At 40.0% G+C, this 26,416-nt stretch overlaps 1 protein-coding gene, 1 long non-coding RNA gene and 1 pseudogene across 4 annotated transcripts in view; 1 reads left to right on the top strand and 2 right to left on the bottom strand.

The window, feature by feature from the left end:
• LOC145507035 (uncharacterized) overlaps nucleotides 1-6,349 on the top strand; it is a 12,413-nt gene extending 6,064 nt beyond the window's left edge. Inside the window, exons 2-3 of the long non-coding RNA XR_014054515.1 lie at nucleotides 5,486-5,639; nucleotides 5,879-6,349. This is a non-coding gene — a long non-coding RNA (uncharacterized LOC145507035). The remainder of the gene's footprint in view (nucleotides 1-5,485; nucleotides 5,640-5,878) is intronic.
• SLC16A4 (solute carrier family 16 member 4) overlaps nucleotides 1-26,416 on the bottom strand; it is a 27,931-nt gene extending 1,515 nt beyond the window's left edge. Inside the window, exons 1-8 of one of the 2 annotated variants that reach the window (XM_081492798.1) lie at nucleotides 26,214-26,416; nucleotides 24,066-24,178; nucleotides 15,886-16,018; nucleotides 15,095-15,238; nucleotides 14,795-14,956; nucleotides 12,479-12,994; nucleotides 9,835-10,046; nucleotides 7,921-8,014 (exon numbers count right to left, since the gene is read on the bottom strand). In XM_081492798.1, coding sequence (XP_081348924.1) covers nucleotides 7,921-8,014; nucleotides 9,835-10,046; nucleotides 12,479-12,994; nucleotides 14,795-14,956; nucleotides 15,095-15,238; nucleotides 15,886-16,018; nucleotides 24,066-24,146 — 1,342 coding nt within the window. In that variant the 5' untranslated portion in view covers nucleotides 24,147-24,178; nucleotides 26,214-26,416. The remainder of the gene's footprint in view (nucleotides 1-7,920; nucleotides 8,015-9,834; nucleotides 10,047-12,478; nucleotides 12,995-14,794; nucleotides 14,957-15,094; nucleotides 15,239-15,885; nucleotides 16,019-24,065; nucleotides 24,179-26,213) is intronic. The other variant, XM_081492799.1, reaches the window with a different exon arrangement.
• On the bottom strand, nucleotides 13,822-14,263 carry LOC145507031 (small nuclear ribonucleoprotein E pseudogene; annotated as a pseudogene). Its single transcript, XR_014054509.1, has one exon. The product of XR_014054509.1 is annotated as a small nuclear ribonucleoprotein E pseudogene (transcript).

Raw genomic sequence — 26,416 nt, 5'->3', positions numbered from 1 at the left:
GAGACATAAGAGACGCAGGTTCAATCCCTGAGGATCAGGAAGATCCCCTGGAGAAGGAAATGGCAACCCATTCCAGTATTCTTGCCTGGAGAATCCCATGGACAGAGGAGCCTGGCAGGCTACAGTCCATAGGGTTGCAAAGAGTCGGAGGTGGCTAAAGTGAGTTAGCACATTGTTAGGAAAATAATTTTGACCTCAGGCTCCCTAAAAAGGGCTCAGAACCTCTAGGGGTTCACAATCTTTTCTAGATTATTGTATGCATATTATGTTTGTAGATGCAAACTTATAATAATATGAGTTTTATAAGTACTTATATTTAAAATCCTAAAAAAAAACTTAAGGCTATTATTCTGATCATTTATTCAAAAAATTTTGGTACGATATGCAAGCACAGTTCTAGGTACTAAGACTATATCTGTGGATAAAAATGGATGAAAATATCTGCCTGCATGGAGCTGACGTCATGTCTTTTGATTTTCACTTATATCTTGGAACATGATTTCTCACTGGATGGGTCTGATTGAAGTAAAATTTTTGTCTGATTATGTATATCTTTATCTCCTATCCTGTCCTCTATATTCTCTTAGTTGGCTCTGATAAATACTTTTAATTTTTGTTTCTTTGCTTTATTAGCTTTTTGTTTCCTTTTCTTAATGTAATGAATAAATGGAATGTTTTATTTAAATTCAGCTAACTTTAAGTTGCTTTTACTTACTAACTCCTTGCTTGACTGCAATTAAATGTTTCTTGGAGATAAGCATAATAGTGAAACCTACTCACAAGTTTTTGTATTATGTTGATTGACCTTTCGATATCTAAGAAACGTAACCATTCTGTTAACTTTTCTAGAAATGCCTATAAAGGAGAAACTGGATATCAGCAGCATGCCCTTTTATCCTTTGTCACTCCTCCCTTAGTCCTTTAGTAGAGCAACTTACCAGTGTATATACATAACCAGTGAATTATAAGACAGGGGTGTTAGAAGTTATACTCTGGGAAAAGACTAGAAGTTCTTGGACAAGGAGGTAGCTAGTGCTGCTGAAGGGTCAGGAGGATAAAGCTAAAAATAGTGAAAATGAGTTGTTTTATAAATCCTAGAGGGACTTTGACAGTTTGAGAGAAAACTGCTTATAAAACCATTCATTTCACACACATTTAAGTCAGAATCTTGTTTCTGAAACATTAAAGATATGTTTAGTATATTTTCTTAGGGCAGGGAATTATTTAGCATCCTATAGAACTGCTTCCATGCAAAGTTGTATTTCCATGCAAAGATTGTTTTTTTTTTTTTTTAATTATTATTACTATTTTTTTGCTGTATTATGTGGTTTACAGGATCTTAGTTTCCCAACCAAGGATTGAACCCAGGTCCCTGGCAGTGAAAGCATCAAGTCCTAGCCACTGGACTGCCTGGGAATTCCCAGTGCAAAGTTTAATGAAACAGTTTGTTTTAAATCTGTTTCTCCCGTTCATGCTTGAGAATTGAGAGATTTGCATATTTTAAAATTCTTTCCCTAAGATCTAATTGCCGTTCAGTAGAATATTAATGTGCAGTTGAGTAGTTAGTTTTATGATGCTGTTTATAATAGCAAATAGGTGAAGAGTGAGATGGACAACTAAATTGTATTATTTTTAATTAGTTGTCCTGTGAAAGTATTAGCTTCATAATCAAGCTAAATGTAGGGCTTCCCTGGTGACTCAGGGGTAAAGAATCTGCCTGCCAATGCAGGAGACACGGGTTCGATCCCCTGGAGAAGGAAATGACAACCAACTTCAGTATTCTTGCCTGGGTAATTCCATGGACAGGAGGGCCTGGTGGGCTATCATCCATGGGTTTGCAAAGAGTCAGATGCGAGTTAGCGACTAAACAACAACTAGCTAAGTTAAATTTATAGCTTCATTGTTCTAACCAAACATCTCTCTTTTGTTGGAATAATTAGCTTTTCCCCACCACTGAAAGTAAAAGAAGACTATATAGGGAATTCCCTGGTGGTTCAGTGGTTGGACTCTGTGCTTCCCCTATAGAGTACAAGGGTTTGATCCCAGGCACAGCCAAAACCAAGCAAACAAAAAGGTGGTATATTTGGTTTGATTTTATTAGATCTTTGTACTTTTTAAATAATAGCATGAAATAGCTGTATACAAATGTACTTTCAACCCTAATGAGTTTCAGGGTTACTGTTGGTAGTTTGGAAACCACTGCATTCTAATCATTTTTAAAAGGAAATACACACATAAATTGACATTTAAGACTGGGTTCCTCTGTCGTCATAGCAAAAACATTGTGAATGGCAGAGAATACCAGCTGCAGTCTAGGAAAGCATGCATGGATCTGAGCCTCCACTCCACACTAGGGAATACTGTATGCAGCCAACATTCTGAGGAGTACACTGGCTACTGGTGCAGACTTCCTAAGCTCAAGTGCCCTCTAAGCATTTCCTTAATGTTCCAGACTACCTGCATCAGATTCACTTAAGATGCATGTTAATTGTGCAAATTCATTGGCTTCTAAGCATCTTCCTTCTAGGCGGCACCCAGTTGATTCTTATGTACAGTGAAGTTGGGGTCCAAATTACTCTCTTATATCTATAACTGTGTAACCTTTGTTCTGGACAGAAATGTCAAATAATGTTTCCTTTGATAATTTAAAAACAACTGGGGAGATAGGACTCAGCTTCCTTAAACAGTTTTGAAAACCAGTTTTCTTATAGGCAAAAAGGATTAGAATCTTTCAAGTTTGGTGTTTAATATAGTATTCTAGATTCATTTTTTAAAATGTCATCATTTAAAAATTACTCTATCATTTTATGGGTTAAACCATACACGTTTAAAAATGACTGTGGCATCTTGCCTAAATATTCGTGTCTGTGATAGCTCAGAAGGTGATTTTTAGCTGGGTTTATAAATCCTTTACAGTACGGTTACTACTGTAACTTTATTATTGGTCATTTTGTTAAGATTTAAAATACTCCTAAAAGGCCCTTAATTCCAAAGTTCCTTGATAGTAGTTCATACTAGTTGAGAATTCTGTAAGTGATTTGCTGGTGTTGAACTAGAGCTCCTAGCTATCTGTTGGGCTGTAGCATAGTGGCAGACTGCCGAGGTACAGAGATAATGATCTTTTCACATTCCTGGGGGCCTGGCTATTGGCAGACTTGTCATTTTACTTTGGGTGTGCTGTACAAATATTTCCTATATGTGCCATGAGGGGAGAAAGTCTTGGGAAACATGGTTTAGCAGATATAAACCTCAGTGTCTTTTAAGACAGGAACTCTCTAAAGACCCTGTGATAGAAATTTGCTGGAAGATTTACTGGTAGTGTTTTAATTATTGGCTCTCTGTTGTAAATTTTATTAAGAGGATTTTGGTCTGTGTTAGGATGTTGAAACTTGATTTCTTGGCCTTGCAAGGGAAGGACTACCTCCCCCTCTTTTTTTAAACCACAGTAGAGAGCTGTTTGAAATTTGTTTTTGTAGGGATTCCTTAATCTTAGGGATACTGAATCAAAGTAAAATTCTGTGAGGTTTGTTGTTTATGGGGAAAATAACCACTGGATAAATAAATGATTTATATTGTTTTGCCTCTTCAGAGTATAATATATTCTTCAGGATTTAAGGGAAAAGGAGCTTTGTTCTGCCTTCTTACTTGTCCCCCATACCCCTAATATCCAAAAGGGATTTATAGCAGGCCAAAGGGTTGTTTGTGTATTTGTTTTACAAATAAAATTTTAGACCATAGAGAAATTCTCAACTGATAGGCTAAGATGACTGGTAAAACTGTAGAGGACATGGTTGATAAAAGTTTGAGTGAGGACTGGGTAGAATATTTGTTTAACATTGTATCTGAAATAAGGATGGAATAGAGGTAGGAGGAAATGATCTCTCATTTCATGAAGAGATGCACTTTTTTGCATTAATAGGAGACAGGCTTAGATGGATGAATTTCCATTTTACTCATTGTCTTTTCTTATAAAACACAGATAAAATGTTAATGCAAAAGTAACCAGTTTTGCTCCATGATATTTCTGGTGAATTGTGAGGTTGAAAAATGATAGCAAGAGAGAGAGAGACGTTCTAGATTAAGTCCTAGTGTTAAGTCCTGGCGATTATTTATGAAACAAACAAAAATGAACAAACCAAACAAACATGTAGATATAGAGATCAGAGTAGTGGTTATCATAGGGGAACGGGCAAGAGGGAGGGCTAAATGGATAAGAGAGATCAACTGTATGAATGGAAAATAAATTTTTGGTGGTGTAAACAAAAAACAGTTATCTGACATTTTAAGTGAGTTTTCAGACATTTATTATTGATTCAAATATATATTAAAATATATTTTAGCTTAATATATGCATTTATCAGTTGGGAAATGGAGGAGTATGTGGAAGAAGGGAACTACACTGAGTTTGTCTTATAGGCAGCTAATGTGGGCCATTGGTGTTTTTATTTTTAAATGAAACTGAACAGCCCATAGCGTTTTGAGCTCACATGTCAAATGCCTAGGGTACAAGATTAGGAATTTTACATAAGTAATGTGTATCTGTCTTATACTGATACATTGGAGAGTATGATTATATACTTGCTTTTTGCCCAAAGCACTATTTTTGTACTTATATCGCTGCTGCTGCTACTGCTACTGCTAAGTTGCTTCAGTCGTGTCCAAGTCTGTGCGACCCCATAGACGTCAGCCCACCAGGCTCCCCGGTCCCTGGGATTCTCCAGGCAAGAACATTGGAGTGGGTTGCCATTTCCTTCTCCAATGCATGAAAGTGAAAAGTGAATTTGCTCAGTCGTGTCTGACTCTTAGCGACCCCATGGACTACAGTCCACCAGGCTCCTCCATCCATGGGATTTTCCAGACAAGAGTACTGGAGTGGGTTGCCATTGCCTTCTCTGACTTATATCGCTAACAGGGGTCTATTAGAAATGTATATTGTGTTTTAAAAATATTAACATTTTGTTTTTTCACAACCTTTCAAGCTTCCATCTTTGTGTTAGTGTATAGTTCTGGATGCCATCTACCAGCAAAAAAACAGAATTTGGGTTTGGATGAACAGTGACGTTTGACCTACACTTGGGTCAGCTGACCCAGTCTGAAGCAGGTCATGTTGTTAACTAAAATTGAATTTGTTGCTGAGTAGTGACAAGAATAGGGAGGGCTGTGAGGTGGAGTGGGCAGAGTGGTCCCTTGTGGGGAATCTGTGTGTTGGGGGGGGTTAATTTTTGAACTACTAATTTATTTCAATCCCTGTCAGTTTTAGCCAAGATCTGATAAAGAATTTTGTTGCTACTGTAGTTCTTAACAATTACCTGTTACAAAAAGTGTATATATAATTCTCTTATTTCTTTAAACATTCTTTTTTCTTAAAACATTTTTTTAAAGAAAATAGGTTCGTTGGGTTTCCTATGCTTTCCCCCCCCTTTCCTTGAGTTATTAAAATATGCTGTATAGGACTAACTTGTTTTTCTTTTTCATTTCCATACAGGAAGGAGAAAATTATTGTTCATGTACCATTTTTAACTAGTCTTTTGACTGAGGATTATTGTGAAACATTTTACTCTTTGCTCGATTGCTCATTTGTAATACCTGTAATTTTTATAGGAATTTCAACTTTTCTAATTTGATAATAACAAATCTAGGTAAGTATAAAATGAGGATCTCATACAGTTCAGAAGATCTGAGTTTGGTTTAGAAAAATATTTTGTAACCAGTAAGCCTTTCAGTTTAGTTAAAGCTGAAGACAATAATGTAACTGTCCATACCAGTTGAGAGATGAGTGGATCTACAAATCACTATTTCTGATGTTCTTAAGTAGTTGCTGTTGGAAGTTAGGGACAAATCTAACAGCCTTTGTAAAATCCTCTTTGTCATTTCACAGAACAGTGACTTACAGGAGCAAGGACTATCTTGAAATCTCCCTTCAACAGGATGCCTAGCACAACATTGTAGTCAATGAGAGATCATGGTACAGAGAAGGAAACTTAACTGAATTATATATCAGTTATCATAATCTTGTTTAAGATACTCTGAGCAACTCCCAGACTAAAAATCTATACTTAAGCTTTTAGCAACAGCCTTATCACTTACTTTAACTTTTTTTGTAGAACTTATAAAATTTATGATTGCCTACATAGTATTCTGAGAGTTAGCAGGTAAATATTCTACCATGGGCTCTGTCTTTATGCTTACATATGGTGCTAGGATATCGTGGATATTGGGTAACAAAAGGCTTGTAATTTTTCTTTTGACTCACAATAAGAAATGTATTTATATCATATATGTTTTCTATTACATAGGTGTGTGTGCATGTGAAATAAATTTCACAATAAAGTGATGCACTCTGTTTTCTGATCTGCTCTGTGGTCCTTTTTTATTAAAAAAAAATTTTTTTTAAAGACCAACAAATTAGTTTTGAAACCCACACATACATCTATAGTTTTTTCCTTTTAAGTAATACTCCTCACAAAGCTTGCCTTGTCTTCTCATACATTGAACTGTTTAAACATTTTTAAATGTATACAAAAACGTGTATCTCTAAACATGTGGTTTTATTACTTGCCTTTATCATTTGAATAATATATTCTGTGCCCTGGTATTTGTTACCTCCGATGTTTTTGGCTTAACAGGCTTAAAATGTTCCAAAGTGTCTTTGACACAGTCAGTGAAGAAGGATCAAGATTGAAAAAATTCATCAGCAAACTGTATTTGAACTCTGTTTTCCTCTATTTCACTGACCTGAATACTAGACAGAGTAACTTTGCTAGGAGCCTCTAGTGTTTGGTCTGTTTTTACCACTCCCTGTTGTATAATAATTCTGGGCTATAAAATTCTCACCTGTTTTCCAGTTATGAAGTATAGGCCAAGTTAGACCTCATGGAAAGAGATGTGTTCATAAATTCAAATCAGGACTTGGTTGTATATTTGTGTACATTTTTCCTTTAGATAGATATACTCAAATTGAACCTCAGTGGTACTTTTTTTTTTTTACCTTTAGTAATTTCTTAAGTTTTTATATTTTTCTTTTGATATTTGCCTTTCTCAGTCTCAAGTTTATAGAGGTGCAAATCTTATGGCATTATAAAACTTGATTTAAAAAATTGTGGGGCAAGATCAGACCCTTTTTCTGTCTTACATCAGGACGGAGGGAAGCAAAAGTAATTTTTAGATTGGATTCCTTATTGTGGATGATTAGAAATGCTGTAGTAATTTGTAATTCTGCATACTATAATTCTTTTACTAATATCTTATATAGTATATTCTATATACTGTAATTCTTATAGGCTCTCAATAGTTGAGAACCTAAAGCATAAGATACTAAAGCTTAAGTCTGTTTCCTAAAAATATTTGTGTGTGAGTGGTTAGTCTTTTAATAGTCTTATGTTCCAGTAGGTAAAAAGTGAACGTAAAACAATGCTTCAGTCTTAAAGTTAATTTAGAAACAGAACTCCCCAAAGTTTTACTATAGTTATACTTAATGTGTCTCTAGTGGCCCCACGTGTCCTCTGCATAGATTCTGGCATTTAGTCTTACAGCACGTCTGAAGAGCAAAGGGATCAGGCCTGCAGTTTTCAAGCTCTGTAATGACTGCTGTTTAGATAAAAGGTGCTAGTAGTTCTTGTTTTTTTGTTTTTAAGCATCATATATCTTTGGGCATTTGATAAAACTCTGGATTGTCTCCCCAGAGAAGTAGATATATACACAGTCCCTGCTGCAAGACTCAAATCTGCTTAGTGCACACTTGGTGAATTAACCCTCAGATTCTCCTGGTTTCTTAATGGAGTTGTGCAAGTTGGTACAGGAACAGCAAAGATAATCATCAGTTTCTTTTAACTATCTAATAATGTCATTCTATGTTACCATTAATCATAGATCAACATTTTGGTTCATTGTGATTGAAGTTTACTAAGGCTAAGCTGTTACCTGCTAAAGGTGGTCCAGAAAGGACAGCCATCCCAGCAAAGAAACTTGCAAGTCCCAAAAAGCTGTGTACTGTAGAATTCCCAGACAGATCAACCTGTAGGGATTAGAATCCAGTGTTAACCATATTGAGGGTGATATTCTGCAGAGACTTTTGCCTACAGAGGGATAAAATATTGTGTATGTTGTCTCAAGCAATGAACACTTGGCTTCTGAGGTGGTTTGGATGGCATTCTACCCTGATATGAAAGAGCTGAGGTAGATTCAGTTCAGTTCAGTCGCTCAGTCGTGTCCCACTCTTTGCGACCCCATGAATCGCAGCGTGCCAGGCCTCCCTGTCCATCCCCAATTCCTGGAGTTTACCCAAACCCATGTCCGTCGAGTTGGTGATGCCATCCAACCATCTCATCCTCTGTCGTCCCCTTCTTCTCCTGCCCCCAATCCTTCCCAGCATCAGGGTCTTTTCCAATGAGTCAACTCTTCGCATGAGGTGGCCAAAGTATTGGAGTTTCAGCTTCAACATCAGTCCTTCCAATGAATGCCCAGGACTGATCTTTAGGATGGACTGGTTGGATCTCCTTGCAGTCCAAGGAACTCTCAAGAGTCTTCTCCAACACCACAGTTCAAAAGCATCAATTATTCGGCGCTCAGCTTTCTTCACAGTCCAACTCTCACATCCACACACGACCGCTGGAAAAACCATAGCCTTGACTAGACGGACCTTTGTGGGCAAAGTAATGTCTCTGCTTTTAAATATGCTATCTAGGTTGGTCATAACCTTCCCCAAGGAGTAAGCATCTTTTAATTTCATGGCTGCAATCACCATCAGCAGTGATTTTGGAGCTCAAAAAAATAAAGTCTGACACTGTTCCCACTGTTTCCCCATCTATTTCCCATGAAGTGTTGGGACCAGATGCCATGATCTTAGTTTTCTGAACGTTGAGCTTTAAGCCAACTTTTTCACTCTCTTTCACTTTCATCATAAGGCTCTTTAGTTCTTCACTTTCTGCCATAAGGGTAGATAGGGAATAGTAATTTGAGTAGGCATATAGTGTTTTAATTTTATTAGTAAGAACCATTGGTTTTTATTTATTTTAAAAAATGTTTTAGTTAGTTGGTTCGGGGATATTTTTCCCCCTCAGTCTCGCTGCTCTTTTCTGTTAGGAAATGGTATTTACAGTTGGAGCTGACAGTAGTAGTCTTCAGTCCACCTATGGCTGAGTACCAGCTACTGGTTTATAAGAAATCAGATATCACAAGAAGTTGATTTAAGTGTTAGAAAGTTTTAATTTTTGCTTAAGCCTCTTAATACCCTTCACCACTTATGCTAATATTGATACCAGGCCCGAAGATTCCTGAGGATTATGTTCCAGCGCACTGGGGACCTAGTTCTAAGGACCCATAGGGTTCCAAGAAAAACTCAGAAGTATTTGTACAACTCCATTGCATTCAGCTCTAGGATTTTATGTCAGTTTGGGGTAAAGAGGGAGAGGAGTTAAAAGCACAATATCCCTGTTAAAGTATACAGAACTTCTCTCAACAAGAGAGAGGTCATCACTTGTCAGGAAGCCCCTTTTTCTTTTAAGGAACTCTTCCCAGATGTATCTTAGAACCAAAGAAATTTCTGGAGCTGAAGTGAAGAATAGAAGCCTAACCTGGGAGACTGATAAAGTGGAATCCTTCTGTTCCCTGTTTTGTTTTTCTTTCCTGTTCCCACATGGCTAGTCCTCTCATCATCCCTCCCTACAAGATAAGAATAGCTGGATAGGATGTAGCTACAAGGTTTCTTGGGTATGTTTTTTTTTGTTTTTGTTTTTAATTATAAAAGTAATACAAAGTATGTTTTCTCTTTGGGGGAGATGATGATTCTTACTTTTTCTAAATGGTGTAAGAACATTAACAAGTGTGTCTACTCACCAGTACAGGAAGTATCAATGCCAGGTAACCACCAGAGAAGACAGCAAAGGAGATGGTATAGGTCATAAGTAGTGGAAATGTGGTAGCTAAAGGAGCGAGCAGGTTAGTGATGCCACAGAGGATGAGGTAAGACTTGTGGTAATGATACTTCTTGATCCAGTTTTGATCAGCAACCCATCCAGAGATAATCTGACTGACTGTCTCAGTGATACCTGGAACAGTATTGAAAAGGTCTTATGAAATCCTAATTGCATTTTTCTAGCCCCTTTGAAAAATATAAATGCATAAGGCATCTTTTCCTATGTCTAAGTCTTCATTCCCTGTGGCTAGGACATATGAGAAAAAAATGGTTTCATTTGTATCCGTTCATTTCAGTTGCTCAGCTCAGTCATGTCTGACTCTTTGCAACCCCATGGACTGCAGCAGGCCAGGCCTCCCTGCCATCACCAACTCCGAGAGTTTACTCAAACTCAGGTCCATTGAGTCAGTGATGCCATCCAACCATCTCATTCTCTCTTGTCCCCTTCTCCTCCCGCCTTCAGTCTTTCTGAGCATCAGGGTCTTTTCCAATGAGTCAATTCTTCATATCAGGTGGCCAAAGTGTTGGAGTTTCAGCTTCAGCCTCACTCCTTCAGTGAATATTCAGGACTGATTTCCTTTGTTTCAGTAGATTCTATCATTTTTGTACCTATTCTAAACGTTTAATAAAATACTGAAAAAACTCCTCTAGATTTGGGTGGAGGAGTCATCAAGTGTTTATTCTGATTGTGTTTGGAAACCTTACACCACCAAACTGGGAATACCAGATTATAGAAGACCTTGGGCTCAGTAGGCCTCCCTTGAAGAGGTCCTACAGGTGAGGAAGTGAGATTTCTTGAGGATTAGTAGACCCACAGGTTAGTGTCTTGGGGAAGTCAAATGGTGGATGACTGGAGTATAAATGATTAAGTCTTACATTGGGGAAAAAAATAGATGTTGAGACACTTTCTTAAAATTGCATGAGGTTTTGGTAGTTAAGTCCTCCAAAGGTTATTATGCTTAACTTGAAAATATGTAGGAAGTCTGAAAATGGGAAATCATGTTTTGAACGTTTGACACTGTGGTGTAATTTGAATAGAATTTAAGAAGAACATTTTTTACTGAGTTTCATGGTGATAGAACCTTCTTATCCTTTATCCTATTATATGCAATGTACCAGTTAAATACTGAAAGATTTTCACCAAGAGGAGCTTGAGCTGCAGTTGTTTTTTACTTAAAATTCTTCCTATGGTTCAAATGTAAATTACTCCACAAAAAGGAATTTAAAATGCATACTACCATCTCCATATCTGTTTTTACAGTTTTTTCCTAGAATGCATATTGGAACTATTATATCCTTTGGCCTTGTTGTAAAGCCCTGTGTGTGTGTGTAAGTTGCTTCAGTCCTCTCCAACTCTTTGTGACCCTGTGCACCATAGCCTGCCACACTCAGCTGTCTATGGGTTTCTCCAGGCAAGAATACTGGACTGTGTTGCCACGCCTTCCTCCAGGGGATCTTCCCGACCCAGGGATCAAACCCAAGTCTCCTATGTCTCCTGCATTAGCAGACAGGTTCTTTACTACCATTAGCACCACCTGGGAAGCCCTGTAAAGCTCTAATCTGATCCAAATTGATACTACCAGACATTTCAGTGGAAAACATCAGTTTAGCTATATATCTTTTTCTTGCACACACAAGTTTTACTTGACCAAAGCAGTTGGAAATGGGGTGCTGTCAGTTTTGCAAGGACTTGGTAAAAGTTTTTTCCAGAAATTAGCAAGAGAGAAGTGAATGTGCTACTGAGAATTTCCAGGTAGCGCAAACCAGTTCCGTTTCCTTCATTTTCACTTTTTTAGATTCCTTGTTTTGTCAGCTGAAAGAATCCATATTTTCTGGATCAAGCATTCTGTTTCCATTTATTTTTATAAATACTCAGCTAAAATGATTGGTTTTATTTTTCATTCTAGTTCAATTTAAATGTTAGCCAATCCATTAATGACTAGCCTAAGTACACATACTTATCCCTTTACTATGAGTTAAAGGGGGAAAATTGTTAGCTACAAATATTACTAAAACAGGTACTATTTTAAACTCTACATGCATTACTTGTTTAATCCTAATAACCTTACGAGAGTAGATACTATTATTCATATATTGCAGATAAGGAAATCAAGAGACAGAGGCAGCAAGTAACTTGCCCAAGGTCTTAACGGTCATACACTGCAAAAACTTGAACCTGGAAAGTCTAGCTCTAGAACCAATTCTTTCAGCCACTGCACTGTGCTGTCTACGTTGGATTTTTTTGCTTCCTAAAATGACGGTTTCCACTACGATCCACTTTGTAAGGTTCAGTATCTAGCAAATACTTGGCTACTGACCCATGAAAACAAGACTTGGTTTGGGGTCCGCTGTCTTGTAGGGAGAGCCTGTGTGCAAGATGCAGTGACAGATCTGTGGAAGGGAAGGCCTGCTGCTCCCATCAGCTTCAAAAAACTTGCTTTCCTGGCCCTCCCAAAACTCCTTTTTAAAAATATTATTTTTCTTCAACTTTTTAATAAAATGCAACCAATTTTTGTAGAATATATTTTTCCTTTTTGAGGGTGAGGTAGAAGTAGGCTTTCTTACCAGCTACAGAAACAAGGTAGGAGGCATCCATGATGTTTATCCCCAGTGTTTTGGCTCTGGCTACCAGGTGAAAGGTAGGGATGAAATATGCCAGCTGACTGAGAAGAAAAGACCACGTAAATATGTAGAAAAAAGGATTCTTAACGAGAGAAAAATCAAGGAGTTTTTGTTTACAGCTCTGCGAAGTAGTCTTATTCTGATAAGTTTCTTCATTAGTTTTTCGGAAGAGTCCATTTCTGTTACGTTCATTGTTGAACTCTTTGCTTTGATTTTGTGAGACAGTTAAACTTATACCTGGTTGTCCTTCCTTCTGCATAATACTGTCCCTGATGGCCAACTCTTGGGTCTCATTGCAGCATGATGTTTCTGTTCCACATGCTCCCTCTGGACCACTTGGAGACAAACTACTTTTATCTTTAATATCAGAATTTCTCTTGCTTTTGATATGAATGGGTCGCAAGAGCATACTAGAAGGAACCAGATGCAATGTGATAGCTCCAAGTAATATAAGGGCACCTAAACAGGAGAGAAAAATTGAGAAGTTAAGCTAAATTTACGTCTTTGATTTCACAATACTTTGTATCCTTAGAAGAGGCCCCACCACTAAATATTCAGTCATAGTACAATAATTCCTGAAAACACTGCTTTGTCTTTGAATTTAGCTGAAAGTATTTAAATCCATTGACTTAACTTTTAGCCGTACACACTGCTGTATCCTTGTGAAAACAGGGAGACCTTTGGAGATAGAAAGCCAGAAAGCCATACCAAAGGTGGGATGGGAGGAGTTATTTGTACTAAAAAAATTGTTTTGATGTGTTGGTCGGGGTGGGGGTAGGGGGAGGGGAGTCACATTTCAAATGTTAGAAAATTACAATGTGTTTTAAATCCTGAAAAGAGGCTTTAGATTTAGGTACAGAAAATACAGAATTGGGCAATGGGAATCATTTGGAAACTGCTTTAGAAGAGGAGATAGCCGTTTCATCTCATGATGTTTTAAATTCCTTGAAAGAAGACAGATGCCAGTGTTGCCTTTGAAACTGAGTAGTTGCTTGACTTCAGCATGTCCTGACCAAAGCTGTGACTTGTGTGTGTGTTGCTTCTAGAAATAGAATTGGCTGTAGGTTCTACTATCTTGCTATCTTGTCTTAGGGATTTGTCAGTTGGTCCTGTTCACCATATTAGTAATTTTTTAAATCAGGAATGGAAAAGGGGAAGTTCAGAAAAATTGCTCTGTAGGTAGGAATAGTCATATATATATATATATATATATATATATATATATATATTCATGTATATTTACATATACATAGATTTTTCCCCCCAATAACTTGAGGTTATTATTATTTTTTTTTTATAAGAACAGTCCCACAGCATTTATTGTCATCTGGTAATAACATAAGGGTGAGCAGAACAATATGAATACATGTTTTAGAACTACATCTCTAACAAAGGACACCTAAAAAACCAACGGTATTGGCAAACAATTTCTCACTTCATTTATCACTTCTAGATGGAGACACTTGAGAGCAGAGTAATGTTATCTCCTTTTAGCATGATCCGACCCAGTTGTTTTCTTGACTTTGTTTTAGAATGAATCTCTTCTTCATCATCTAATACAAGGTTCATATACTCATCAAAACCAATGATACAGCCCTCTATCCGCATATTCACTTGCTCATAAAGCCACACCTGAGTCTGCGATCTATTCTGCAAGTATCTGAAGATGAGATTGATGCGCTGCACCATCACCTTCTGCACCTTCTGGCCTTGGCCCTGGTACGCCATGCTGGAAGCTCACAAGCACCACGCCGCTCCACACACTCTCTCCAACTTGAGGTTATTTTAAACCAATTGTTTTATCTCAGGTATGAGAAAAATTATAGAGTGATTTTTATTCATTCATGAAAATTTATAGTTGACAGTATATAAATATTATTAAGGAACATAATCCTCTTTTTACCCAATTCCATCCTTAGTGAATCTGATGGAGGAGTCTTTTATTATTATCTTTTTTAATGCAGATGTTTTTCTTAAAAAATGTGAAAAGAGAAGGCTTTGAGGAGGGAGGGGATTCTTGCTTCCCAGGAGTACTGCTATCCCTGCTATGGTGTGCTCCCTCAGCCACACAAATTGCTTTCCATCCCCTCAGACTTGAACTCTTGAGTTGCCTCTCTAGGCTGGCAAGGCCTTGAAGTAATTCAGAGTCTCTTTTGCTGTCTGTTCTCCAGGGAAGAATCATGCTCACCTCCTCTTTAGTCATCAAAGGGAGAGAGGGCTCAACATTAAATCTTGCAGAATTGATGGTTCAGGACTCACCTGTCCAGTCATACAGATCTATCAGGACTTGCGTAAAGGGTGCTAACAGAAATGTCAGTCCCATCCCTGAACGGGCAATAGCTGTAGAAAGAGCTAATCGTTTTTTGAAGTATTTGGTAGTGACCACAGCAGCGACTTGGTACAAGAAAGCAGAGCCCAAACCTAAAAGAAAAACATAATATTAATAGCTAGAACCTGAGATAATATAAGTAGGCCTTTTGAACTCACAGTAAAAGGAAAGTTTCCTGGTTCCATTTTTTTGTTGTTGTTTTTAAAGTCTTGCTTTTACCGTGGACTTACCAGGTAAAAATCCCATAGTCACACAAAGAAAGGGAATGCTTGTAGCCCAGCTGCTGATCAGATATCCACCAGCAACAAGGAAAGCCCCAAGACTGGAGGCAGTTTTCTCTCCAGTTATGTCACAAATAACAGCAACTAGGGGACCTTGAGAAAAGAAACAAATATCAGTTAAATATGCCCCGGCATCCCTTCTTTTCTGATGTACAGTTTAAATGGGTAACTGAAGGAAAATAAAAGGACTTTACTTTTGTGTATCCTTCAAAAGGGTGTCTGTATTGGGTTTCTTAATATTCATAGTTCCACACTATTTTGCTTTTTTAGAAGAAGAGTTTTGGTTGTTTTTTGTTTGTTTTGAAGAAAAGATGATGTAAATAAGCAGGTTTGGAAGGGAAGCTTACTGAAAAGGCATAAAACCTCTGCAAGAAAAGGTTGTGTTTAGTGACCTATGACTAGAACAAAGTTCAGTTATTTATCTACACTGTGATGAGTATGCTTAGATGATCAGGTCAGAGCTTTATGGTCTGCCTTCCCAGTTGAGAGACTGACTCACTGAACCTATGATGTTAAATAGATTCTTCAGCTTCGTTTGTTTGAACCCTAATTTTTCCAGTTTTGCCAAGTCAAATGGAGGTAAACACTGTAAGTCCTTACTCTTCTCAGCTTTACATATTGATAAATGAACCTGAGTTTTAGTAATGCTTCTGTCTTGAATGGACTGACAGATGAGTCTTCTTGAAATTGCCCTTTGTGTTCCTTCTCCTTGGACAGCAAGCTTATTGTCGACTTTATACCTGCAAAAAAACGAAGTGATGACATGATGGATCCAATCCAACCAGTTTGCTCTGAGGTGCCTTCAAACTCTTCTTGAAAAACCACAAAGAAAATTGCAAAAGTCTTGGTCATCCCCATCACAAATACATTTACCTAAATCAAAGCAGAGCAGAGTCCAAGTCAGGTGGTGAGTAAGCCATTACAGGGGAGGTTAGAACTGCTGGCAGCTATGATTCTCTGGCTCACCTGTATTTTACTAGTTTGTTTGCCAGTCCCTTTTTGTAACATGTTATATTTTATGGGACAATTGTCCCATTAGAGTGTCTAATCACTTTACATGAAAGCATCTCATTTAATCCTCATTACGTAGCATGGAATAGGTTTGTCAATATTGTATTAGAAATTCAGGGAACTTCCTTCCACGCTCCCAATGCAGGGGGTCCAGAGTTGATCCCTGGTCAGAAAACTAGATTCCACATGCCACAGTTAAGAGTTAGCATGCCGCAACTAAAGATCCTCTGTGCTGCAATGAAGATCCTGTGTGTTGCAACAAAGATCCAGCACAGCCAGATAGATAGGAAGAAATACAGGAAATTAAGGTTTAGAGAGCTTAAAGGTCATATATTGACCAACCACTGTACCATTCTGTTAACAATAGCATCTGTTAAAAACAGCTAATTCTAGTTACCTCTGTGAGAGATGTGTTGGTCCAAAAGAATTGTTCTGTGAGACTTTAGGTTAGCTAAACTAACCTAAGAGTTTGCTTTAACTTTGCTTTTGAGCTGAATATGCCTGGACAGCAAGGGTAATGAGGATGTATGGTCACCTTATGTTTGGGTCATGTGCCCCACTCTTTGGTCTCACCTTACCCTCCTTGCCCGCACCATCCTTCTCCTCTCCACTAGGGGGAGCACCCTCTTTGAGGTCAGGTTTTCTTTCAGTGCAGTACTCGCATTTGTTTTTGGAATTCTGATTAGAAGGGGGGCAAGTGAGGAGCAAGGTTCTGAGGGGAACTGGAAGGGAGGCTTAGCCAGGTGCTGTAGTCAAAAAGCCCAGAAACCACACATACTCACTCTGTCTCTGGGGGCTTCCTAGTGGCCCCTTTCTTTTCCTTTGTTCAGTGGCCTTGTTGTTTGAAGGCTACTTTCTCTGCTTTGAAGTTGGCCATGCTTTGTGGAAGGACCACAGATCCTGGGTTCCTTATCACTGGTTCTTTCTCACTGGTTCTGCACTCATCTCAATTTATAGTGAGATAGACATAGTCATTCACTATGATTGACTGTCCATGGGATTTTCCAGGCAAGAATACTGGAGTGGGTTGCTATTTCCTTCTCCAGGGGATCTTCCAGACCCAGGAATCAAACCCTGGTGTCCTGCATTGCAGGCAGATCCCTGCATTGAAGACGATCCTTTACCGACTGAGCTATGAGGGAACTCATGGTGTAGTCATGAATACTGTGTTCTGCCTGCAGTCAGCCTGCCTCTGCTGGAATCCTGGCTCTGCTTTGTACTAGGGGTGTGACCTTGGTCGAACTACAAAAGTTACACTTCCTCTTTTGTAAAGTGGAGATAAAGGACTAGTTCATAGTTCATAGTTCCACCTAGTTCATAGGACTGTGAAGACAGAAAATTCTGGTAAATAATAACCTATTAACTATGTTTTTATCATCTTGTGTAACCATTCTGCTTTCCCAAGAGCTCGAGACTCATATTACTGTCTGTGATATCTTTCTAACTCAGGTTAACTTACCCAGAACTAAATTCATCTTTCTCTAACCCCATGCCTGTTTTTCCTTTTCATTTCTCTTGATTGGTACAATCTACTGACTCACCCAAATCAGAGACCTGCCTCCATTTAGGAACCCAAATCAGAGACCTGCCTCCATTTAGGAACTTCCTTTCCTCAGCTTCTACCTGCTAAATAAAGTAACCAAAACGTTCTGCTCCATCCTCACCAATAGTCTCTTCAGACTAGTATTATTTCTTGTCTGGAGTGAGGGACTAGGAATCAGTGGTAGCAGAAGATGGGATGGTGAGGAGGAAGTCCTTTAATGTATTTTTCCCATTCTGATTTGATAGAAACTGTAAGACTTTACTTATTTAGAGTGAACAATGCTATGGACACGAGGGCTATATATTCAAAAATAAGAAAGCATTTTATCAAGTACTTTGTAATCATAATGTTCCTCAAAGGTGCCTCTATCAGGAAATGAGGTTAGAGAATATGCACGAACTTTAAATGACACAAACTTGTTTCTTCTGCTTCAAAAGGCAGAGCGGTGATTGCGTCCTCTAATGAGCAAGGAGCAATACAATGAGACCTCATATAAAATTACCCTTCCTCTTCTTCTGTGGTCATGGATTCCGTGCTGGCATTTACAAGATGCTGGCTTCTAGGTTCCTAACCACCTGAATTTGGCTAACTACTGGTCCCCAAAGTTCAGAACCTTTTGTCTCTGGTCTTTCCTTGATGTCTGGGCATAGCAGCAGTAAGTAGATGTGACTTGTCTCTACTAACTGGGACTGTACCTTCCACAGCGTGTATCAAGAAGACCAAGGACACAGCCTTTGTATCCAGTCTGCCTCCCTCCCTTAACTTGTAGTCTTCCAACTTTGTTTCTGTTTGACTCAGAGATAGTAAAAATCTTTATCCCAAGGTCTAGATATTCCCTTAGTTAACTGAAGTCTGTAGTCTACTATTTCATCTCAGGTTTTGAACTAAGGTTGATGGGTTTCAGTCCTGTTCCAGAGTCCACATCAGACATTATAAATGGTCTTCCCTCAAAATAAAAGCCCTTAGAAATTCTACAGCCCTCTCATTTCCTTTTTATCTTTAAGAGCATGCCTTCCTCCCACCCCCCACTCCCATAGTAAGAACTCCCTCACCAGACCATTCTAAAGAATATTGTCTTGGGAAAGGAGGCTGGGTCACGGTGGCTCCTTTTTAATGCAGAACATCAGGCTTTGTCAGAGATTATTGTTATTAAATAGAGTTTTGCCCAGAGAACACACTGGTCATAGCAAACACCCTCTTCCAGCAACACAAGAGAAGACTCTACACATGGACATCACCAGATGGTCAATACCGAAATCAGATTGATATATTCTTTGCAGCTAAAGATGGAGAAGCTCTATACAGTCAGCAAAAATAAGACCGGGAGCTGACTGTGGCTCAGATCATGAGCTCCTTATTGCCAAATTTGGACTTAGATTGAAGAAAGTAGGGAAAACCAGTAGACCATTCAGGTGTGACCTAAATCAAATCCCTTACGATTATACAGTGGAAGTGACAAATAGATTCAAGGGGTTAGATCTGACAGAGTGACTGAAGAAATATGGACGGAGGTTCGTGACATTGTAGAAGAGGAAGTGATCAAGACCATCCCCAAGAAAAAGAAACAAAAAGGCAAAATGGCTGTCTGAGGAGGCCTTAAAAATAGCTGAGAAAAGAAGAGAAGCTAAAGGCAAAGGAGGAAAGGAAAGATATACTCATTTGAATGCAGAGTTCCAAAGACTAGCAAGGAGAGATAAGAAGCCTTCCTCAGTGATCAGTGCAAAGAAATAGAGGAAAACAATAGAATGGGAAAGACCAGAGATCTCTTCAAGAAAATTAGAGATACAAAGGGAACATTTCATGCAAAGACAGGCACAATAAAGGACAGAAATGGTATGTACCAAACGGAAATAGAAGAAATTAAGAAGAGGTGGCAAGAATACACAGAAGAACTGTACGAAAAGGATCTTCATGACCCAGATAAACACAATGGTGTGATCACTCACCTAGAGCCAGACATCCTGGAAGGTGAAGTCAAGCGGGCCTTAGGAAGCATCACTACGAACAAAGCTAGTGGAGGTGATGGAATTCCAGTTGAGCTATTTCAAATCCTAAAAGACAATGCTGTGAAAGTGCTGCACTCAATATGCCAGCAAATCTGGAAAACTCAGCAGTGGCCACAGGACTGGAAAAGGTCAGTTTTCATTCCAACCCCAAGGAAAGGCAATGCCAAAGAATTTCAAACTACCACACAATTGCACTCATCTCACAGGCTAGCAAAGTAATGCTCAAAATTCTCCAAGTGAGGCTTCAACAGTAAGTGAACTGTGAACTTCCAGATGTTCAAGCTGGATTTAGAAAAGGAACCAGAGATCAAATTGCCAACAGCTGCTGGATCATTGAAAAAGCAAGAGAGTTCCAGAAAACCATCTACTCCTGCTTTATTGACTATGCCAAAGCCTTTGTGTGGATCACAACAAACTGGAAAATTCTTCACGAGATGGGAATACCAGACCACATGACCTGCCTCCTGAGAAATCTGTATGCAGGTCAAGAAGCAACAGTTAGAAATGGACATGGAACAACAGACTGGTTCCAAATTGGGAAAGGAGTATGTCAAGGCTATATATTGTCACCATGCTTATTTAACTTCTATGCAGAGTACATCATGAGAAACACTGGGCTGGATGAAGCACAAGCTGGAATCAAGATTGCTGGGAGAAGTATCAGTAACCTCAGATGTGCAGATGACACCATGCCTATGGCAGAAAGTGAAGAAAAACTAAAGAGCCTCTTGATGAAAGTAAGAGAGTGAAAAAGCTGGCTTAAAACTCAACATTCAGAAAACTAAGATCTGGTCCCATCACTTCATGGCAAATGGATGGGGAAATGATGGAAACAGTGAGAGATTTTATTTTGGGGGGCTTAAAAATCACTGCAGATGGTGACTGCAGCCATGAAATTAAAAGATGCTTGCTCCTTGGAAGAAAAACTGTGACCAACCTAGACAGCATGTTAAAAAGCAGAGACATTACTTTGCCAACAAAGGTCCGTCTAGTCAAGGCTATGGTTTTTCCAGTAGTCATGTATGGATGTGAGAGTTGGACTATAAAGAAAGCTGAGCACCAAAGAATTCATATGCTTTTGAACTGTGGTGTTGGGAAAGACTCTTGAGAGTCCCTTGGACAGCAAGGAGATCGAACCAGGCAATCCTAAAGGAAATCAGTCCTGAGTATTCATTGGAAGGACTGATGCTGAAGCTGAAGCTCCAATACTTTGGCCACCTGATGCGAAGAACTGACTCATTTGAAAAGACCCTGATGCTGGGTAAGGTTGAGGGTGGGAGGAGAAGGGGGCGACAGAGGATGAGATGATTGGATGGCATCACCGACTCGATGGACATGAGTTTGAGTAAGCTCCGGGAGTTGGTGATGGACAGAGAAGTCTCACATGGTGCAGTCCATGGGGTCACAAAGAGTTGGACACAACTGAACTGAACAAAACTACGTTATTCTATTCCGTGTTCCTCTCTAGTATCACCTAGCTCTTTACCTTCACAAACTTCTTTCATCAAAGAGTAGTCTGTTAGGTTATCTCTGCTTTCTCTCTTCTCACTCCAATGCATGCCTCTTATCAACGTTATCAGAGACTTCCTTGTTGCTAAACCAATAGCTCATGTCATTTCTATCATATCTGGCCTCTCTGCAGCATCTGCTTCTGCACATTTCTGCCTTAGCTTTTGTGATGCTAACCTCTAACTGCTTCTCAGTTTCCTCTCAGCCACCCTCCGCCCATCCCCTAGGCATCACTTTCCCCAGGGTTATTTCCCAGTTTCTGTCTCCCTCTCCCTGGTGACTTGAATCCACAGACTTACAGTTCAAACCACTGTGTGTGCTGCTGACTCACAAATCTCAGTATGCAGATCCTGGGCTCCAGATGCACATAGACTATACTGAACATATACATGACTGGTTATGTCACAAGTCCCCCAGACTCAGTGCCCAAAGTTAAGCCCTTCAAGCCTTCTCTAGGGTTTGTCCCCTTCTCATGTCATCCAACTCAGTGAAGGGCATACATTATCCTCCATGTTGTCCAAGCCAACATCCTAGGACTCCATGATTCCCTCTCTCCCTGACATTCAGTTACTCTACAGTCTTAACAGTATCTCTTCATTATTGCTCAGATCTGTATTTCTTCTCCATCCCCATTGCTACTATCGTACGTTTTCTCACCTGGATTACTGCAGCATCCCTCCAGTGGACCTCCCTACTTCCAGGCCTATCCATCACCAGTCCACTATCTGCTCTGCAGCCAGAGCTACTGTCCTGAAATACAAATCTGATTCCATTACGCCCCTGCTTTTTTTTTTTTTTCTTAAAAGTCCTCCAAAGTCCCTGCCCATCTCTCCAACTTCATATTTATCATCTGGTTTATTCGTGAATGTGTCCATCCATCCTCCCATCTGCCAGCAGGTATTTATTGAGTGTGTCCTGTGTTTTGGCTGCTGACTAGGGGACTTGGCTTATAGTGGTGAACAAACAGACCCAGCAAATGGCCCTGTGCTCGTAGAACATTCAGTCCAGAGAAATAGGCTGAATACAGAAAACAGTCATGCAGATTATGCAGTTATAAAGTATGGTAAGTTAGAATGAGACCTTTTTTAAAATAAAAAAGAAAAAGTAGGGAGCTCCTGAAGGATATGTTGTTACCTGGGTTTTTCACTCACTTTTTCAGGAGCTCATCTATTCTAGAAAAGCAGACTTATAACTCATACAGGTATGAAAGCATCATCATCCAAGTACCCACATTACTACTGTGGCTGATTGGCCTGAGTTAATTGTTAACATTTTGAGAACAAAATGTTTTATGTGTGTGCTTAAGAGTAGCATCACACCCCCAAAAGTGTGTGTGCTCAGTCGCTTCAGTCTTGTCCAACTCTTTGTGACCCTATGGACTGTAGCCCACCACGCTCCCTGTCTCTGGGATTCTCCAGGCAAGAACACTGGAATGGATTGCCATGCCCTCCTCCAGGGGATCTTCCCAACCCAGCAATCAAACCCACATCTCCTGTGTCTCCTGCATTGCAGGCAGATTCTTTACCCACTGAGCCACCCGAGAAGCCCATAAAAAGTGAGAGACTGTTTACTAATCTCATTATTAAACAACTGTTCTTAGCAGCCACTAAATTAGATAACTTCCTATCCTCAGAGCATAATGCAGGAAAAAGTGGGAGAACTCAAGATCCTCACCAATAATGCCGGTTCTGCAAAGCCTGTGATATGAGGAGGTGGTCCAGCCACAGGAAGGCTCTCAGACTTAATGTGTCCTTGTTTTCCTTTTTAGTAACACTTCTGGGAGGAAGGAAAAGAGATTCTGTGTTCTTTAGTAATGAAGCTAATTTTTAACAAATAGTCCTCAGGTTAGGAGTTTTGTATTATGTAAATCCTGGCTGAGGACCTCTGCCTCCCTACTTTCCCATTCTCTGTCATGATGGAGGAGGTGTGGTCCTTCTATACTGTGGGCTGCAGGTTAGTTAGAAGCCACCAGGACCTGCATTCCCCTCCCTGGAAGCTTCTTACTGTAGGACTAGGCTGAGGAGGAGGATCAGGAGGGAAGGATATCTTTGTTGAGGATATCTTAAAGTTGGCTTACTTGGGAACACTTAAGAGGAATCGTGGAACTGGTGCCACACTTAGGGTTTAGGGTACAGCAGTGATGGGATTCATCAATCCCATCAGGATGACCATGCCGATTCAGATCACCACAGTCTCACATAACCCCAAGAGCTTCTGGGAGGATGAGGGAAAGAAGTTAATTTAAAAATGGAGTCTGATCTGCTTATGAATGAAGGAAAAAAATCAGGCTCCAGTTTCAAGATTCACAAACCTGTCTTCCTTTCCAGACATGTCAGAAATATACATTGAGCCTAACTCTGGCATAAGTTATGGTTGGTGGGGATGGGTTGGGAAGTGGACACCAGGCAGAACTGAAGAAAGGTCCCAGCCTCCTGGAAGAGAAGGAAGTTGCTTGCAGCAGTAACATGTTTGCTTGACTGAGCTGGGGAATCCCCTCCCTGCCCACCCTTGCAGAAGCACATTTTAGCAGTTTCTAGTGCTATTTCTAGGAAGGCTAAATGTGATTGTCCCCAAATCCTAACTGCCATGCAGCCAGAGCAGAGCTGCTAATGGCTGGAGCATTCTGTAGGTTTAAGTAAGGAATGTTGAGTAGTAGGAGGAGACAGGATGGCAGTGCTTCTGGTTTCACTCAAGGAGAACATTTTCAACTTGCAGGTTCATTGGCAATTCCTGGCCTTACTTGGATCCCCTTTCCATTCAAATGTCAAGGGTTTCATGTGTGATCTTCTTGTTAGGCTGCTCTGAGCCTTTCCCCAGAAAGCTTTCTTTCAGGAAGGAGAAAGTAAATTACCAGGAAGAAATGAAACACGACCATCCATCCCCAACCTCCATCCAGGGTTTTCTTATAAGGTTGAACTTTCCTCTTCAGCATGATGCTTCGTTTGTTTTAAATGTAGAAGATCCCTGTGACAAATCCAAGACAGATGTTGGCTTAGTTGACAGACTGATCTGAACTTTAAACTTTATTTTCTTCTGTGGTATAAAACTACTTGTACCAGGCTTCCCTGGTGGCTCAGTGGTGAAGAATCTGCCTGCCAATGCAGGAAACATGGGTTTGATTCCTGGTCCGGGAGGATCCCACATGCCATGGAGCAACTAAGTCCATGCACCACAACTACTGAGCTGGTGCTCTAGAGCTGGAACCAGCCACTACTGAAGCCTGTCCACCCTAGAGCCCATGCTCCACAACAAGAGAAGCCACTGCAAGGAGAAGCTTATGTGCTGCAACTGGAGAGTAACCCCGCACTTGGAGCAATTAGAGAAAGCCCTCATGCAGCAATGAGGACCCAGCACACCAAAAATAAATTAAAAAATTTAAAAACCTTGTAATTTTTTTCAGCCCACCTCTTTAAGAATAGATGATTTCTTGTCAGCAAATTGGCACTTGCCTGTCAACTAGAAATTGGCATTTGCCAAGAGCCTTTGCCAGCAACTGAACAGCAACAAGGGCATTTGCCATCTGCCTCTGGAACTTGAACCCTGTGCTACTGCAGCTGTTGGCCTTTAACACCCCCTGAAGGATTTCAAGGTGGAATGAGGCCTCTGTGCTCCAGGGAATCTGGTGGAGCAGGTGTTTAGATAGATATTTTTAGGAACTGATCTCATGATTCCAATCCTTCTGATCTAGAAAATCACTAAATCCCATCTTGGTGACTTCAGCTCCTTGTGACTAGCAGAAAACTTTTTGTAAAGTAAGCACTTGATTGCATTGAACTCCCCCCTTCACCAAAATCATATATTGACCTTCACTGACTGCCTTCTTGGAACAGTCTCTCAGAGCTAGCTGAGCTGCTATCTCCCAGGCTGCTGTCCTCATTTTGCCCTAGATAAAACTTGCAGCTCTCAAGTTGTGCATCTTTTTAGTTGACACTTCTCATGTCTAAAGTTGTTTATAGGCTCTCTGATCTCAACCTCAAATATACAAGCAAGGCTTTGTACCATTTGGGGAATATTTGTGGAGGTCTGCTGCCTGACTTCCCCTAGAATTCCACAGAGTGCTGACAACTCTTGGAGAATGTCCTTACTTAACATAAGTCTGCCCAATTAGACTCCCCTTATCCTTGTTTATTCCATAATCACGATCCAGGCAGAACCATGGGAGAAAATAGAAAAAGGTAACAAAAGGCTGTGCTATGAGGGACATCAAAGCCACCACAGAAATCTTTCTTCTACCAGTGTGAATGGCCTCTAAAAGATGACCAGTTCACCTCAGGCAGAAATTGCAAACGAACTGACCGCAAGCCTGGCCTCATTGATTGCTGGGTGGTCACTCCTCACACTGTCCTCCCCCCAGGTCTTAAGTCAAATCCTAGGGCAAGTTGTGTACCACCCTCTGGTCCTCTGGGTAATAAGCTCTTAAAATTAGAGAAATTTTTAAAGGGATGGGGAACTTCAGGTTTGGAAATTCCCTTTCACAGCAGTTGCTGAAATGAAAATATTTTTAGGGACTAAATAGACATGACAACCAAGTGCAATGACTTCCCGGAGTGGATTCCAGGCCTGAGAAAAGTTGGACTTTGGGAACTGAGTTGGGGAAATTTGAATGAGGGCTGTGTAGTAGACCAGGTTAGATCTCTTGGTGGTGATTGTGGTCTTGAGGTCCTACTAGAGAATGTGCGTGTTCTTAGGAGATGTGTGCTAAAATGCTCAGGAGTGAAATGTCATGTCTTCTACCTTCACACAAGTGGTTCAGTAAAATAAATACATAAAAAGAGAAATAGCAAAAGGAAAATGTAAATATTCTGAGAGAGGGGGTAGCAGTCTTTATTTGCCACTGGCAGATTGGCAGGCAGTCTGTTTCTTCCTGGAAAGGAGAATCTGCCGGCAGGGAGTGTGGCACGACAGTCTCTTTGGTGAGCAGGCTGTGCGGGGAGAGATGCTGGTCATTCAAAACATTATAAAGAACCAACCCCAACACACAACCCCATTTTCATCCTACCTTTGATGTGGCATTCAGCAAGGGAATCCTCCACAGACTTGAGGCAATCTGGGAAGAAAAGTTATACAGTTTTCCAGAATGTTGCTCTTTTTCTAAAGCATTTCATTCTGCTGCCCTGTGAAAACAAGCAAGCATTGTAAGAGCCCAGGGCTAGAGCCAACTTAGGCACTCCTGCTGATGGACTTTACTTCCTGAGGGGAGGA

This window comes from Giraffa tippelskirchi, chromosome 5 (genome assembly GCF_054371585.1).
Source record: "Giraffa tippelskirchi isolate mGirTip1 chromosome 5, T2T-mGirTip1v1.2.pri, whole genome shotgun sequence".
NCBI classification, from domain to species: domain Eukaryota; kingdom Metazoa; phylum Chordata; class Mammalia; order Artiodactyla; family Giraffidae; genus Giraffa; species Giraffa tippelskirchi.
This window is presented reverse-complemented; position numbering and strand designations above follow the sequence as displayed.